General features: G+C 35.9%; 1 protein-coding gene across 1 annotated transcript; it reads right to left on the reverse strand.

Moving 5' to 3' along the window:
- Positions 1–528: 528 nt before the first annotated feature.
- On the reverse strand, positions 529–12,611 carry CUNH11orf58 (chromosome unknown C11orf58 homolog). The gene is made up of 5 exons (XM_028116937.2): positions 12,400–12,611; positions 6,912–6,995; positions 4,136–4,196; positions 2,316–2,425; positions 529–1,572 (listed from the first exon to the last, which is right to left on the reverse strand). The coding sequence occupies exons 1-5, from the start codon at positions 12,460–12,462 to the stop codon at positions 1,342–1,344; spliced, it is 549 nt and encodes a 182-aa protein (XP_027972738.1). The 5' UTR covers positions 12,463–12,611; the 3' UTR covers positions 529–1,341.
- Between the last annotated feature and the right edge of the window lie 624 nt (positions 12,612–13,235).

The following is a 13,235-nucleotide window of genomic DNA, read 5'->3' on the forward strand; positions in this document are numbered from 1 at the left end:
TAGGGTAGCACCTATTATAAAACAATATAAGAAATAAGAAAAATCAAAACCCAAATGTTGGGGGGTCTAATCTATGAACGGACTGCATAAACCAGATTATCACCTGTTCTAGCTGCTATACTCCTAACATTTTAAATTTCAAAGTGACATAGGAATTTGTTTTTTAAGTTCAACACATCAAACACATACTTAAATATCTAGATATATAAAAACTCAGCAAACAAACAGGTTTGACTCAAGCCTTTGAACGTGTTACTTAGAAACATTTTGGACCCAAATATTCAAAGATCGGACTAGCCCATGATGCAGTTTGTTAATGTGCTATACATATCAACCACACAACACCAGAGGATTCTAATCTCACTCCCACAGAAGCAGCAATAAAATCAGAAAGCAATACTACTTTCCAGTAATTCAATAATCAAGGTAACAGCATTGGGATAAAATGAAGAGAATTTGTTTCAGCTTCTTCTTCAATAAGGCTATTCCTCATTTTAGATAATGAGGATAAAGGTATCACAAACCAAATATGGGAAACTGCTTTTTCTTTATTTAGGCCTTAGGAAGAAAATTAATTTTGGTCACATATTACCTTAAAAAAAAATTCCAGTTTTACATATTCCTAGATAGGACCAAATGATCAGAGAAATAATTTCTTCTGTAAAAATTGGCCAAATTTTATCAAAAATCGAACATACAATGTAATTCAAATTATATAAAGACTGTTTGGGATCATAACATTCCAAATGTATGACAGTTGCAACTCCATCCTAACAGGTGTGAAAGTATTTGCTCTCATGTTGCTTTGGTCCAAAAGAGTAGAGCTGAATCAGTTAAGAGTACACTGAGTACCTAATCTTTTGCAAACAATTTAGATAGTTACGGGCAGCAGAAATATCCATGATGAATAGTTCTACTACAACAAAGTATAATAACTGAATATTTTTCATGAACACATCACAGTATCAGATTAAACTTCTTATAAGAGAAAAATATTGAAGGAACAAAAAAGATGAAACAGCTACCACAAAAAAGTGTCTCCTCCATAACTATCTGAAGGGGTAAAAAAGGTGAGATTAGAGTTTGATGATGCTACTATGAAAGGAAATTGAGTATTGTATTTATTTCTTATTTTATACAACTCTTACTCTTTACAAAAATGGTTATAGTCATGCCCATAAAAGTGTAATCCATGGCATCTGAAAGCAAACACTCTTTGTAATTATTTAAAAGGGCCTTTTTAAAAATTATAATACAAAGGTCTGTGCTCTATAAGCAGTCCTCCACTGTGCATTATAACAATAAGGCTTACTTTTAATACAAAGACTAAGTGTTTGGGAGTTATGAACCACTGGATTTAACAAACATCATTTTATAGTTGCTTTTTGCATCTTTTTTGTTTTTGGGATCCTCCACTTCATCAGGGTGCTCAGTAGCTTGGAGTTCTTCAGCAGACTCTTCTTTCTCTGACTCTGAATCACTTTCAGAGTCATCTGGACTTTCAGGATCAGGTGAATCATCATCATCATCATCATCTCCAGCCACATCACCTTCTCCATCATGATCTTCTACCTACAAACATCAACCAACAGGCTCTTCTTAAATACAATTACCCAGTACAAAAACTGGGAAAGACACTAATTTTTGTCATAGTCTCAAAAATCCCATTCCCTGAGCCATTAACATCAAGTTTTAAGACTGTATTATGATCAGAAGCTGCCAAAGGAAGACCCGAGGACTCCGGAATCCCCATGTATTTTACCCATTAGGACTTAAGTAGGATTTTGTTTTAAGAAACAGCTCCGAAGACCACTCACTTGACTCCCCTCCCCCTTGCTGGAAAACTACCATATCTTCCTGAAAGAAACAGTATTATTTTTTTAAAGTAAATAAGGCAAATTAACTATTGACCCATGGAAATATGGAAAAGTTATCAATGTTTTACATATCATATTACTTTGGAGTAGTTAACCAGCACTTACAATATGAAAAGAGGTCACTGGGAAAATGGAGGAAGATCCTGAACTAGTATTTACATGAAATATTTCCTTTAACGTGTACATTGCTCATGCTTATTAAAGATGTGCCATAATGATTATCTGAGCAGAACTTACATTAAGCTTCTATCAGAAAACATTTGTAAAACTCAAAAATATCTTTTCTCATTATCTACAAAGACCTATTGGGCATACAGAAAATTAAGTAACTGTAAAAAGAAAGCTTTCTACATAGGATTCTTGATTGCTAATCTAACAGAAATAAAGGATATCAATTTAGAAATTATCTTCCCATTTAATGAAAATGTTAATTACTACCTCACTGAAGCCAAGTCCACAATGTCGTCGATATCTTCCTGATAATTTACTGTCCATACTTTGCTGATATTGAGACTCCAGTTCTTCATTAATTTTCTTGTCTTCTTCCCCTGCATGTCCAGTGTACTTTGGTTATGTTTTAGTCAAATTAATAAAAACATTTGATTACACAAAAAAAAACCCATATTACAAATGCTATTATATTCAGGGCTGATTTCTCTGTGACTAATTTTATAACGCATTTTGTGGATGGGCTTCCTTTATACAGTAGGTGGTTACCTAACAGATATTAAAAAATTGAAGGATGTATTTATGATTACTTCTCTAGTAACCACCCTCTGAACTACAAAAGTGTTTATAAAAGATGAAGAACTTCTATTCTTCTATGTGATAAGTTAAAACTAGACAAGTCTCAGAACTGCCTGATGTTCAGATATTATAAATATTAATTACTAAGAACTTCGGGCCTTAAATATTTTAGCTTATTTATAGTCTAATAAATAACTATTGCCCTGAAAGTGAGTTTTCTCTCACATTTAAAACACCAGCAACAAACAAGTTTCTGTCTTTTAACAGATATATAGTGAAAAGGCAGGCAATTCTGTTCAGAGAATGGCTAAATAAGTAACGGCTCTACTTCATGCCTTTCTTACATACTAGTTTAATGAAACAACGTAAACTTATTTAGAACCAGAACATTACTAATACCATCAAAGCTTTCTGAGGGGTTGCCTGGGTGGCTCACTCAGGTGAGCATCTGACTCTTGATTTCAGCTCAGGTCGTGATCTCAGGGTCCTGAGATCAAGCCCCGAGTTGGGTGCCCCGCTCAGCGGGAAGTTTGCTTGAGATTCTCTCTCTCCCCCTCTCGCCCTTCCCCTGCTTGCAAGTGCTCCCGGGCACTAATACATAAATCTTAAAAAAAAAAAAAAAGAAAAAGCTTGAGTATGCCATTTTAATTTGTAAACATAAGAAATAAGAGGAATTTCATTTTAATCACAAATGGTGGTGGCTTGCATTATTTTTATTCATAAAGTCCACAGTTTTAAAAGAATAAATGCAATAAATATTTTTCCATTCCACAAAGCTCAATGTTCTTTTTGCCTCAGAAATTCTTTTTCTAATGATGCAAATCAATTTGAAATAATTATTTGGAAAAATAAAAAACCTGTTAATTTCTGAAATGTGCTACATATTCTAGGTCAGTATAAAGTTAATTTAAATAATTTAATTGTTAAATATGATCCAGGTCATTATGCCCTGTTATTAATAATGTCCAAGATTAGTGTCAATTTTATATAGGAGAAAATTTCATTTTTCAGCAGCCTGAATTCAAATCCAAACTCTTCATTTTCAGTTTTTATTTTAAAAGTTTTTCCCTCTAAAATTAAGTTCATTTCTTCAGGCTTTGCAACAACTTTATATTCTTTATTAAGGATTTCAAAACAAAACTTAGTGAATAAATTCAAAACCAGTTTAATATGCCAACAGTAACATTGTATGTTAAATAATTTATTATGTAAAAAATTCATAAATACGTACTACATAACAGTTGGCAATGAGACATAAAACCTCACTATGATAAATACGTTATGAATCAGTAAAAACGAAGACAGAAAAAGGTCAGTTTCTTGGTTAGAGTATCGTTGATATACACTCTCAAATCTTTAAAAAATTAAAGTATATGCTGATTGTTACATACACATGTTTACATATACATTTCCAGATCTAATATTTTAATCATTAACACAATTATACAGAGAATATCCTGAAATACATATTCCAAATCTAGCACCACCTCTTAAATATTTTACTTTCTTACCTGTTCGGAAGTGAGATGTTGATTTGTGGTCTCCTATAACAAGACGACCAGTGTGTTCTTTCTGTAAGAAAGTAGAAAATGTATTAGAATTTGAGACCACTAACTTAAAAGTAATTACTGAGTGTCTGTTATGTGCCCAACATTATTCCAGTGAAGAAAAAGAACTAAATTGAGATCCTTGTCTTTATGGAACTTACATTCTAGCAAAGGTAGAGATGAGGATAGGAAATGCAATCAGTAAGTAAATTATATAGTATGGTAGAAAGTTGTAAGTGCCATTAAAACAAATGCACAGAGCAGAGAAAGGGAGGAAAGAGTATGCAGAGGTCAGCCTGGAATTCTAAATGGGATAGATAACTAAAAAATTGCATCAATATAAACATTTTCTTTCCTAAAAGGCCAATTAAATGAGTTGCTTTAACTTTCCCACCTCCTCTTTTTGATGCCTCAGGCACACTTCATAGAAAGAAAGCAAATGAAATTATTTAGCTAGATAAAAATGAATAGACTTATAATGAACAGTGATAGATCTTTAACAAATAGCCAGCTCATTACTGACTACAATAAATACCCTACCTTAAACTGTCAAAAAGAACAGAATTTAAAGCAATCTAATTCTACTCTAAAACATACAAATAAATCCTGCTTCAATGTTACTAATTGATCAGGCTACATAATTACTCTCAATTATCAGTTACAATCCACTCCTTATGGTTCATATTGTTTCATAAGGTAAAGAAATTCTTCACTAAAACACAGTGAAGGAGAGATTAAATGTGACTTTGCAAAGTAATCTTAACCAATCACCTGTGAAGATAGAGTACATAACAAATTTTCCTTTTCCATACTACAAGACATTACCGAAAGGCTTCAAGCATTAACACTTAACTGCCTTACATGCCATTATTACAGAAGCAAATCAATGACTCAATATGCTGCTTCATTAGATTGCAAAAGACATTACATTATCAAGATTTGAAAATGTGTAATACATTAAGTTATCTGACAATGATGACAGTAGTGTACTAGTCTATTCATAATTTCTCCTAGCTGGTTCTCCCTGTGACCAGTAAAATACTCATGGTAGCTGGCTAGGGTTAGGAATATACTTTGTTGTCACAAAACAGAATAAATCTAAACAGCCTATATATAAGATCAAAGCTACAATCTTGGCCTTGCTAGGAAAGAATTTAATGTATGCTGAACAGCTCATATATTTGTAGTCAATTTTTTAAAAACTGTTCCATCTGTTCTTTCTTCCCCACAGTTTTAATGAGATACATTTGACTACATATCTGCTATATAAAACTGGTAGCCAAATCTCATACACTTTATGTTAGGGTATTCTTCCTAAGTACTCAAAGAGTTTTCATTCTACTAGGTTGAGCATGTCCCCTAAATTATTATTTACTTCATATATTCTTAGCAAATATTTTATTTGCATGAATCAAGATAAACTTCAGGCTACTTTCTATGATAAATCACAAAATTATTGCAAAATATGGATTAAAAAGATATTATAAAAATGCATCCTTATACAGGTCTTACTATGTTGCACAATCTCTCCCTGTCCTGAACCCCAATGTTCTAGTCTGGCTAAGTCCTCTTTGTTTCACCAATTTTATTTCAGGGACGCTTTCCTGTACCACTAAGGCAGAGTTAGCTACCCTTGTCTGTTGATTCCACAGCACTATGTGAACAGTTCTTTCATAGGAATTATAATTCTAAATTATCTGGTTTCCTCTATTACATGATGGCTCCAAACATGTGTTAAAGATCTATGTGACCCCCAGGACCTAGCATGGTCCCCGGCATCTTGTAGACACTCAATAATTGTTGGTAAACGAATGAATGAATCCCCATATGAATAACAAAAACAAAGGGCAGAATTTATTTTGAGGAGCTTAAAAGAGAAAAAAAATTTTCTTTTTTATCCCCACATTCTGTTTGTAAATTTTTGGGACAGGGGCGCCTGGGTGGCTCAATTGGTTAAGTGACTGCCTTTAGCTCAGGTCATGATCCCGGGGTCCTAGGATCAAGCCCCGGGTCGGGCTCCCTGCTCGGCCGGAAGCCTGCTTCTCCCTCTCCCACTCCCCCTGCTTGTGTTCCCTGTCACGCTGTCTCTCTCTCTTTCTCTGTCAATTTAATAAATAAATAAAATCTTTAAAAAAATAAAAAATAAATTTTTGGGACAATGTTAGGAAAATAAATTGACTTGCTTACACAAAATAAATATCTAGAGATAATTGTATTTGCATGTAAAAATTATTGCTAGGAACAAGAAGGGTTTTTCCCCCATAGGTGAAGTTTTCCTGGCACCTATATTTTCTATCTTCTACTACGTTAATCAAACTGAAAGGGATTTCAAAATATATTGAACATTTTAAAAATTAAGTTTTTGATAAAGGCTTGGCTACTACTTCAAGGGCTAGAGGGAGCTATAAAACATGAAAGGCCTACCAATTTGGTCTGCCCAGAAAAGAACTTCTATTAAATCATTAAGCTAATAGATAGCAAATCATAAACTTTCTTCCCTAGGAATCTCCTCAAACCAAGGTTTCTCTCTATTCGGTCTCTAAACCTTACTGCCCAGTGGCAACTGAGAATCCCAGAAGTGGTTCAGAAATAATAGTATAAATTTTATGTGCTTGCTTAGGTCAGCTTATTTCCCAAGCAGAACAGGAAAATGGGATCACCCTGGCTCACTCAACAGACAAAATAAGGATATTATTTTCACAGAAAAGACTTAAAAAAACACATACTGTTTGATGCTTACCTTTCCTGCACCCATAAGTCTCAGGAACTTTTGTTTTCTTTCTTCATTACCTAAGTCTGCTGCTTCCCAATTGCTAGATCCAAGCTGCAGAAGAAATTGGCCAATTAGTTTTTTTGCATAATAATAAATATTTAAAAATTTAAAGTCTACCCATAACTCCCAAGGTTTTTTTCCCCCCGTCATTTTTAACTATAAACAGGGCTCACTGATTTTGTTTAGGTAGTTAAGCATATACATCATACTCAATATATACTCCTTTTCTGTTACCTCAAGGCAGAATCCTTTATTTCTTCTGCAGCCAGAGCTTTGATTCTAAAGTTTGCACTTATCAGAATCACCTGGAGGGTGTGTTAAACCCCAAACTGCTAGGCTACACCCCAAGAGTTTCAGATCCAGTAAGTCTGGGGTGGGTTCAAGGGTTTCATTTCTAACAAATTCCTAAGTGATGATGATGCTGTTGATGTGAGGACCACACTTTGAGACCTACTATCCTAGAGCCTTGCAAGGCCCGAGAGTACCTAGGATTTCTAACCCAGAGGCTGCCACAGTTGTTACTTAAAAGTTACTTAAAAGTTAGTCTGGCTTTAGTGATAAAGGACCATGGAACACAAAATAGACCAAATTTTAGGTTTCCAGTTTCTTTTTTGTGCAGTTCTAGTTATTTTTAAGGACTGATATGTTAAGACTTTTATTCTTTCTTAAAGGTCTTCTGAAGAGAAAACAGAAAGAGGAGAAAACTTATTTTAAAAAAGGAGTAAAACTCACTCTACCTTGTAATTATCAATTGAGCCCTTTTACAAATCTAAGAAATATTATGGAGTCCTAGTGATATTTTTCCCTACATCCTGAAACAAATGTAGGAAATATTTCATTATGATTTATTAGTTATTGCCAACTATGCTAAAAATGACTAAAATAAGGAAACAGAAAAATGGTAGATGAGTTTTCTCAACCTGTTGTCCAAGGTAGTGCATCATCTTTCAAGAAGACGCCACTCCTCCATTGTATGCTTCTAGCTTTCATGGACACAATTAAGAGTCCAGAATTTTTCATTTCTAACCATAATGGCAACTGGGTAAAAACCAGAAACTGACAAAAGTCATTTCACAATTATTAGATGAATAAGGTGAATGCAAAATGACAGGCAGTGTACCCTAAACTAATGATAATGGAAAAATTGTATATGCAAAAATCTTAGACTGAATTTTTGGATGTTGAAACACTATGACTTTTCTACAACCCAGGAATCAAGGAGACAAAAAAAAAAAGACAAGAAAAAACATGGCACGCTCATCTAGAGAGTCATTCAACAGGGAGACTTCATCTTGTAAGAGCCTGGACCATCCTGTTTTTCTAAAAAAAAATGTGTGACTGCTTCATCTTTTATATTTGTATGCCAATATTTACTTGATAGGATTTGAAACTGGACAAGTGCTAAAGGCAGATGTATACACAAAGGTGACTGGAAGGAATGTAGAAAGAAAACATTCATTGGACTGATCATTCTAATTGAGTTTATAATCTAAAAATGAAAATGTTTTGCAATTATGGAGCAAAGATGAAAACCCCATTTCAACACAAAATTATGAGCACAAAGGTTTAAATTCTTCATATTATATTTTGATGATGCAAATGCTAGAACTACAAATAATGATAAAGCTAAAATCTATTAGAAATTATCTGTAATCTGAAATTATATGTTCCAGTTTTACACACAACTGACAAGCAGTTAACTGTATTCAGAGGATGCTAACCATTTTGGGTATATATGTCATGAAAATCAGGAAGCCATGTAATAGAAATTTGGGTTTGCTAGGATTAGATTCACATTAAAATTTTCAGTAAAATTGTTTTTCACTATTTTTATTCTTTTGGAAATTATTTGTAGAAGACTTAGAAAATATAAAAAACAATGGTGACCATTTCTCTAGGGATATGAGTGTTAAAGTATCTGTACATGGAATATTAGCCATCAAAAAAATCTTCCCATTTGCAACGATGTGGATGGAACTAGAGAGTATTATGCTAAGTGAAATAAGTCAATCAGAGAAAGACAATTATCATATGATTTTACTTGTATGTGGAATTTAAGAAACAAAACGGAGGATCATAGGGGAAGGGGGGAAAAAATAAAGTAAGATGACATCGGAGAGGGAGACCGACCGTAAAAGACTCTTAACTATGGGAAACAAACTGAGGGTTGCTGGAGGGGAGGGGAGTGGGGAGGTGGGGTAACTGGATAATGGGCATTTAGGAGGGCCCTTGATGTAATGAGCACTGGGTGTTATATACAACTGATGAATCACTGAACTCTACTTCTGAAACTAATAATACATTATATGTTAATCAACTGAATTTAAATAAAAATAAATTTTAAAAAATTAAGTATTTGTACAACAATGGACACTCACTTGTGGTTCTTCGAAATTTTTTGGTGGGAAGCTTATATGCTTTCATCATTTTAGCTACCTAATTTCCAAATCTCCACTTCTTTCCATCTGACAACTCAATATCTATTTTTTTGTTTTTTTTAATATGCCAGTTAGTTCTTAACTATTTCTGGCTGAACACAGTTAAGAAATAAAAAAACAAAGTACTAGTGAAAAGTTCTGATTCTCACTAAATCACTTGCTCTCTGAGCCTGGACAGGGCAATTTAACTTCTTAGTTTTCATTCCTAATCTACACAGAGTAGCTACTTTAAAAGACTGTCTTAAGAATAACAACACCTAAGAATTGCAGAGTGTTTTACAACTTACAAATGACTTCTCATATATGTTCTCTCAAGAGTCCAGTTAATAAATAAGAATACTGAGGCAAAGTCACTTAAAAGTTTAAGTGACTTACTCTGATCCTCTTGCCTTAAGTTCTCTGCTCTTTCCACATCATACTGTACGTGACCAAATGAGACAGAATATGTGAAAGTAGTTTATGAATTAAAGTTATAAAAGTTATGGAATCAAGTTAAAAACAAAACAATTGTCTAAAAGCCAAAACTTTTCCAAACTCTCTATTTCTATTAAAAGAGCAAATATCTTCCAATATCTTTACATAAATAATCCTGTCATTTACAATATCTAATCCTAATGTTTTTTCCAATCAAGTCCTTCTGGTTCTTCTTTCAAAGATCTTAGCATACAACAGCAAGTACCTTGCCCAAGTGCTCATTCTCAAAAGCACATGGGTGCCTGATACATTCTTAGAGGGTCTCCACCAGTTACTAAAATTAACTTCTCCTCACCTCCTACTCTCTAAAAAGTAGCTTTCATTTCTCCACTCCAATCAAACCAATGAGACCATTTTTAAGTTATCCTTAATACCTTTTACTATAGAATTGTAGTCAATTTACCTCCTCCTGAATACATACCTTAGTAACTCCTAGAATTTACTTCTAACACCATCAGCATTTTCTTAAAGCTGGATTCCATGTTTAATATCTACTTTTAACATCTTTCTTTTTAAAAGATTTTATTTATTTGAGAGAGAGAGAGAGAGTGCACGAACAGGGGGGAGAAGGAGAGAGAGAAGCAGACTCCCTATGAGCAGGGAAGCCTGACGTGGGGCTCCATCCCAGGACCCTGGGATCATGACCTGAGCTGAAGGCAGACGCTTAACCAATTGAGCCACCCAGGTGTCCCCTACTTCAGACATCTTTCAAAATGCTTTGTTATCCCCATTTAATATGTGAGATCAGTAGGCAAAAAAACCGATTATCCTTTACATGCAGTGTATGTTCATTAGAAATTGATGACCAATTACAACTTCAATTATAACTGATTTTTTTACAATTTAGATGTATATTTCAAAAACATTTTTTTAAATTTTGTATATAGTATTTAAAAATGTTTTTAAAACAAGATAAACTCCCAATTACCAGTAAAATAGTCACATTTAACTGACTTAAAAAAATCACTATCAAAAGACAAGTTACTCTATTGCACTATAAATTAGCAACATAATTATTTTTAGATAGTATGTTAAAGTTGCAGGACCTGATCTTGAATTGCAACTATAACCATCTCCTTCAACAGAGAATGCTTATAAGATTGGAAAAGGTCTTAAAGGTCATCTTAAACTGATCCCAGCAGAAGCTGTAGAGTTAATTACTTAATCCCTTTAACTGTTAAATTACCTATCATCAAGAGTTTTCTGTCAAGCTAAAAGATATTTCTAAGTCTAGCAAAACAGGTGCCTGACATTCTAGGAATCAAGTCACAGTTAACTACCAGGAGGAAAACAATGTAATAGCTTTTAAAATGGCACCCAGGTTACTCAAATGCCTTAGATAAATGCCTAACAAGTACTGGATTACCATATTAACAAGAAAAGACCTAAGAGCCAGTAGCAGGGAAGAACAGAGGGCACCAAAAATCTCACTATATAATTATTCATTCCCAAATCTTTCCTGATTACTATTCTTTCTGCAGAATTAAATTCAATTTAAGAACCTTGGTATTCCCTTCCTAACCCCACCACCCATCCAAAGAGGGGTGGGTCTTATACAACTTAGGCACTAGTAGTCTTTAGTGAGCTTTTAACGGTTCACAAAGTAAGATTATGAAAGACACTGAACTGCACTATAAAAAACTCTACATTTTCAGAAATAGTGCTTTAAACAATGAAAGAAAATTAGATGTTCTTTTATCATCCTTAAAGATGACCTCTCCATGCCCCCACCTACCCGTCCCCAAAATTTCTCAATCAGCGTTTCCAATGGCGTTTATCCATTGTACGAAGGACCTAGTTTTCCGTTTACTGCAGTCTCCATGACACTGCGCTAAGAGCTAGGACAAATATACAAAATGACCTAAGATAAGTACCGTACTTATTCATCTTTGAATTCCTAACACCTGGCATAGCAGTAAATATTTAATGGGTTACTTTAAGGAATGAATGGTTTGCTATTTAAGCTGACAAGCTTGGGGTGGGGGAAAGAGGAGGGAGGTAGTTGAAATCAAAATGGGCTTCTAGGTCTCAACATCTTAGACCTCATCACCACGCGTCAGTAGGAAAGGCCTCCCCTGGTACAATTTTCGGTTCAATATTGTTCTCGGTTTACTCTTAATAGTACATTGCGAAAATAATTCCGGCCGGAAAAATCTGTCCAAACGTGCACCAACATCTTGACATTGTCACAGGAGCATTTTAAACCTCCAACAGGAGGGATCTTGCCATCCCTATCCTAAGTAGAAGGGCCCGACAATGAAGCTTTATCAGCCCCGAAATACGCTTCCCGACCCTCTCAGAACTTCCTTCCTCCAACCCCCTTCCTACGCAGGTCTCCGGCTCTTAGAATGTAGACCTCCTTCAAACCTTCAGACCCTAAGTAAAAAAAGGAGACATTTCCCAGTCATTCTTCTGGTTCTCCCCGCCTCGGCCCTCCCGCTTCGGGCCACCTCGGGCGCTTCCTCCTTCTTAAACCACCCTTCCCGGCCTACCCCAGCCTTTAGTAGGCCTCAACCCTCATCCACTCCGCCATTGTTATTTACATCGTCGTCTGGGGAGGCTGAACGCTTCACCCCGTGCGGATGGGACTCCCTGGCAGCACTCATCGTTGCTGGGACCCCGACAGGAAACGCCGAACCCACTCGCCGTTCTCCTCAGCAGCGGCGCCAGCAGCCTGCAACCCGCCACCCGCCCAAGCAGCGCCACTCCACAACGCAGAGCCCCTCCAGGCCTTCTCCGCCACAGTCGTCACCGCCGCGGCTACTCGCCCCTACGGAGCACTCTGGCAGTTGTAGTTTTCTGGCTCACTCCATACCCATCTGAACAAAAGGGATAGGTGGGGAAACCAAAACTACAATTCCCAGGAAGCTCAGCGGCGCCGATCGCGCTGTGTGGCGGGAGTGCCCTCTGAAGTTCCGCCTTCTTCGGCTGGTGGAGGGAGCTTTCCCGCGGATGGGTATGGCGGTAGGCGTTTGTTCAAAGCTTCGTCGCCACAGAAAACGGCTTAGAGGCTTCGTCGCCACAGAAAGAGGCATTTCGCTGTGAGATGCTGCACGACTGACAGAAGCATCTGTCATAGTTAAGCACCTAGGTTTAAATATAATGTTTGAAGGTGATTGAATCCTTACTGGTACCGTCCCCCGCGACAAAAATCTTTTAAAAAAATATGACTTCTACCGTTTCCACCCTCGTGTTCTCTGTTGCTCCTAAGGGATTTCTAGACAACCGGAGGTGCGGCTCTTTAGAAGATTCTGATTAATATTTTGCCGCTTTCTCATTCTCACCTAAATGAGTTCAAGATGGTGCCGGTTAATTGGCTGTTACTGAAACTAGGGTCCGCCTGAGGGAATTCTGTAAACCGTCCACATAGCTTTTTGTG

The sequence above is a fragment of the Eumetopias jubatus genome, unplaced genomic scaffold (assembly GCF_037043125.1).
Source record: "Eumetopias jubatus isolate StellerSeaLion01/CBP00866 unplaced genomic scaffold, mEumJub1_p1.0 scaffold_13, whole genome shotgun sequence".
Taxonomy (NCBI): domain Eukaryota; kingdom Metazoa; phylum Chordata; class Mammalia; order Carnivora; family Otariidae; genus Eumetopias; species Eumetopias jubatus.

What these genes read in the sequence shown, in the direction of transcription:
- CUNH11orf58 (XM_028116937.2), bottom strand. Translation starts at nt 12,462, where the DNA reads ATGAGTGCTGCCAGGGAGTCCCATCCGCACGGGGTGAAGCGTTCAGCC. An exon ending in CAGCCTCCCCAGACGACGAT is followed by an intron (nt 6,996 to 12,399) that starts GTAAATAACAAT and finishes TTTCTTCTGCAG; the next exon opens with CTTGGATCTAGCAATTGGGA. An exon ending in GACTTATGGGTGCAGGAAAG is followed by an intron (nt 4,197 to 6,911) that starts GTAAGCATCAAA and finishes ACTTTCTTACAG; the next exon opens with AAAGAACACACTGGTCGTCT.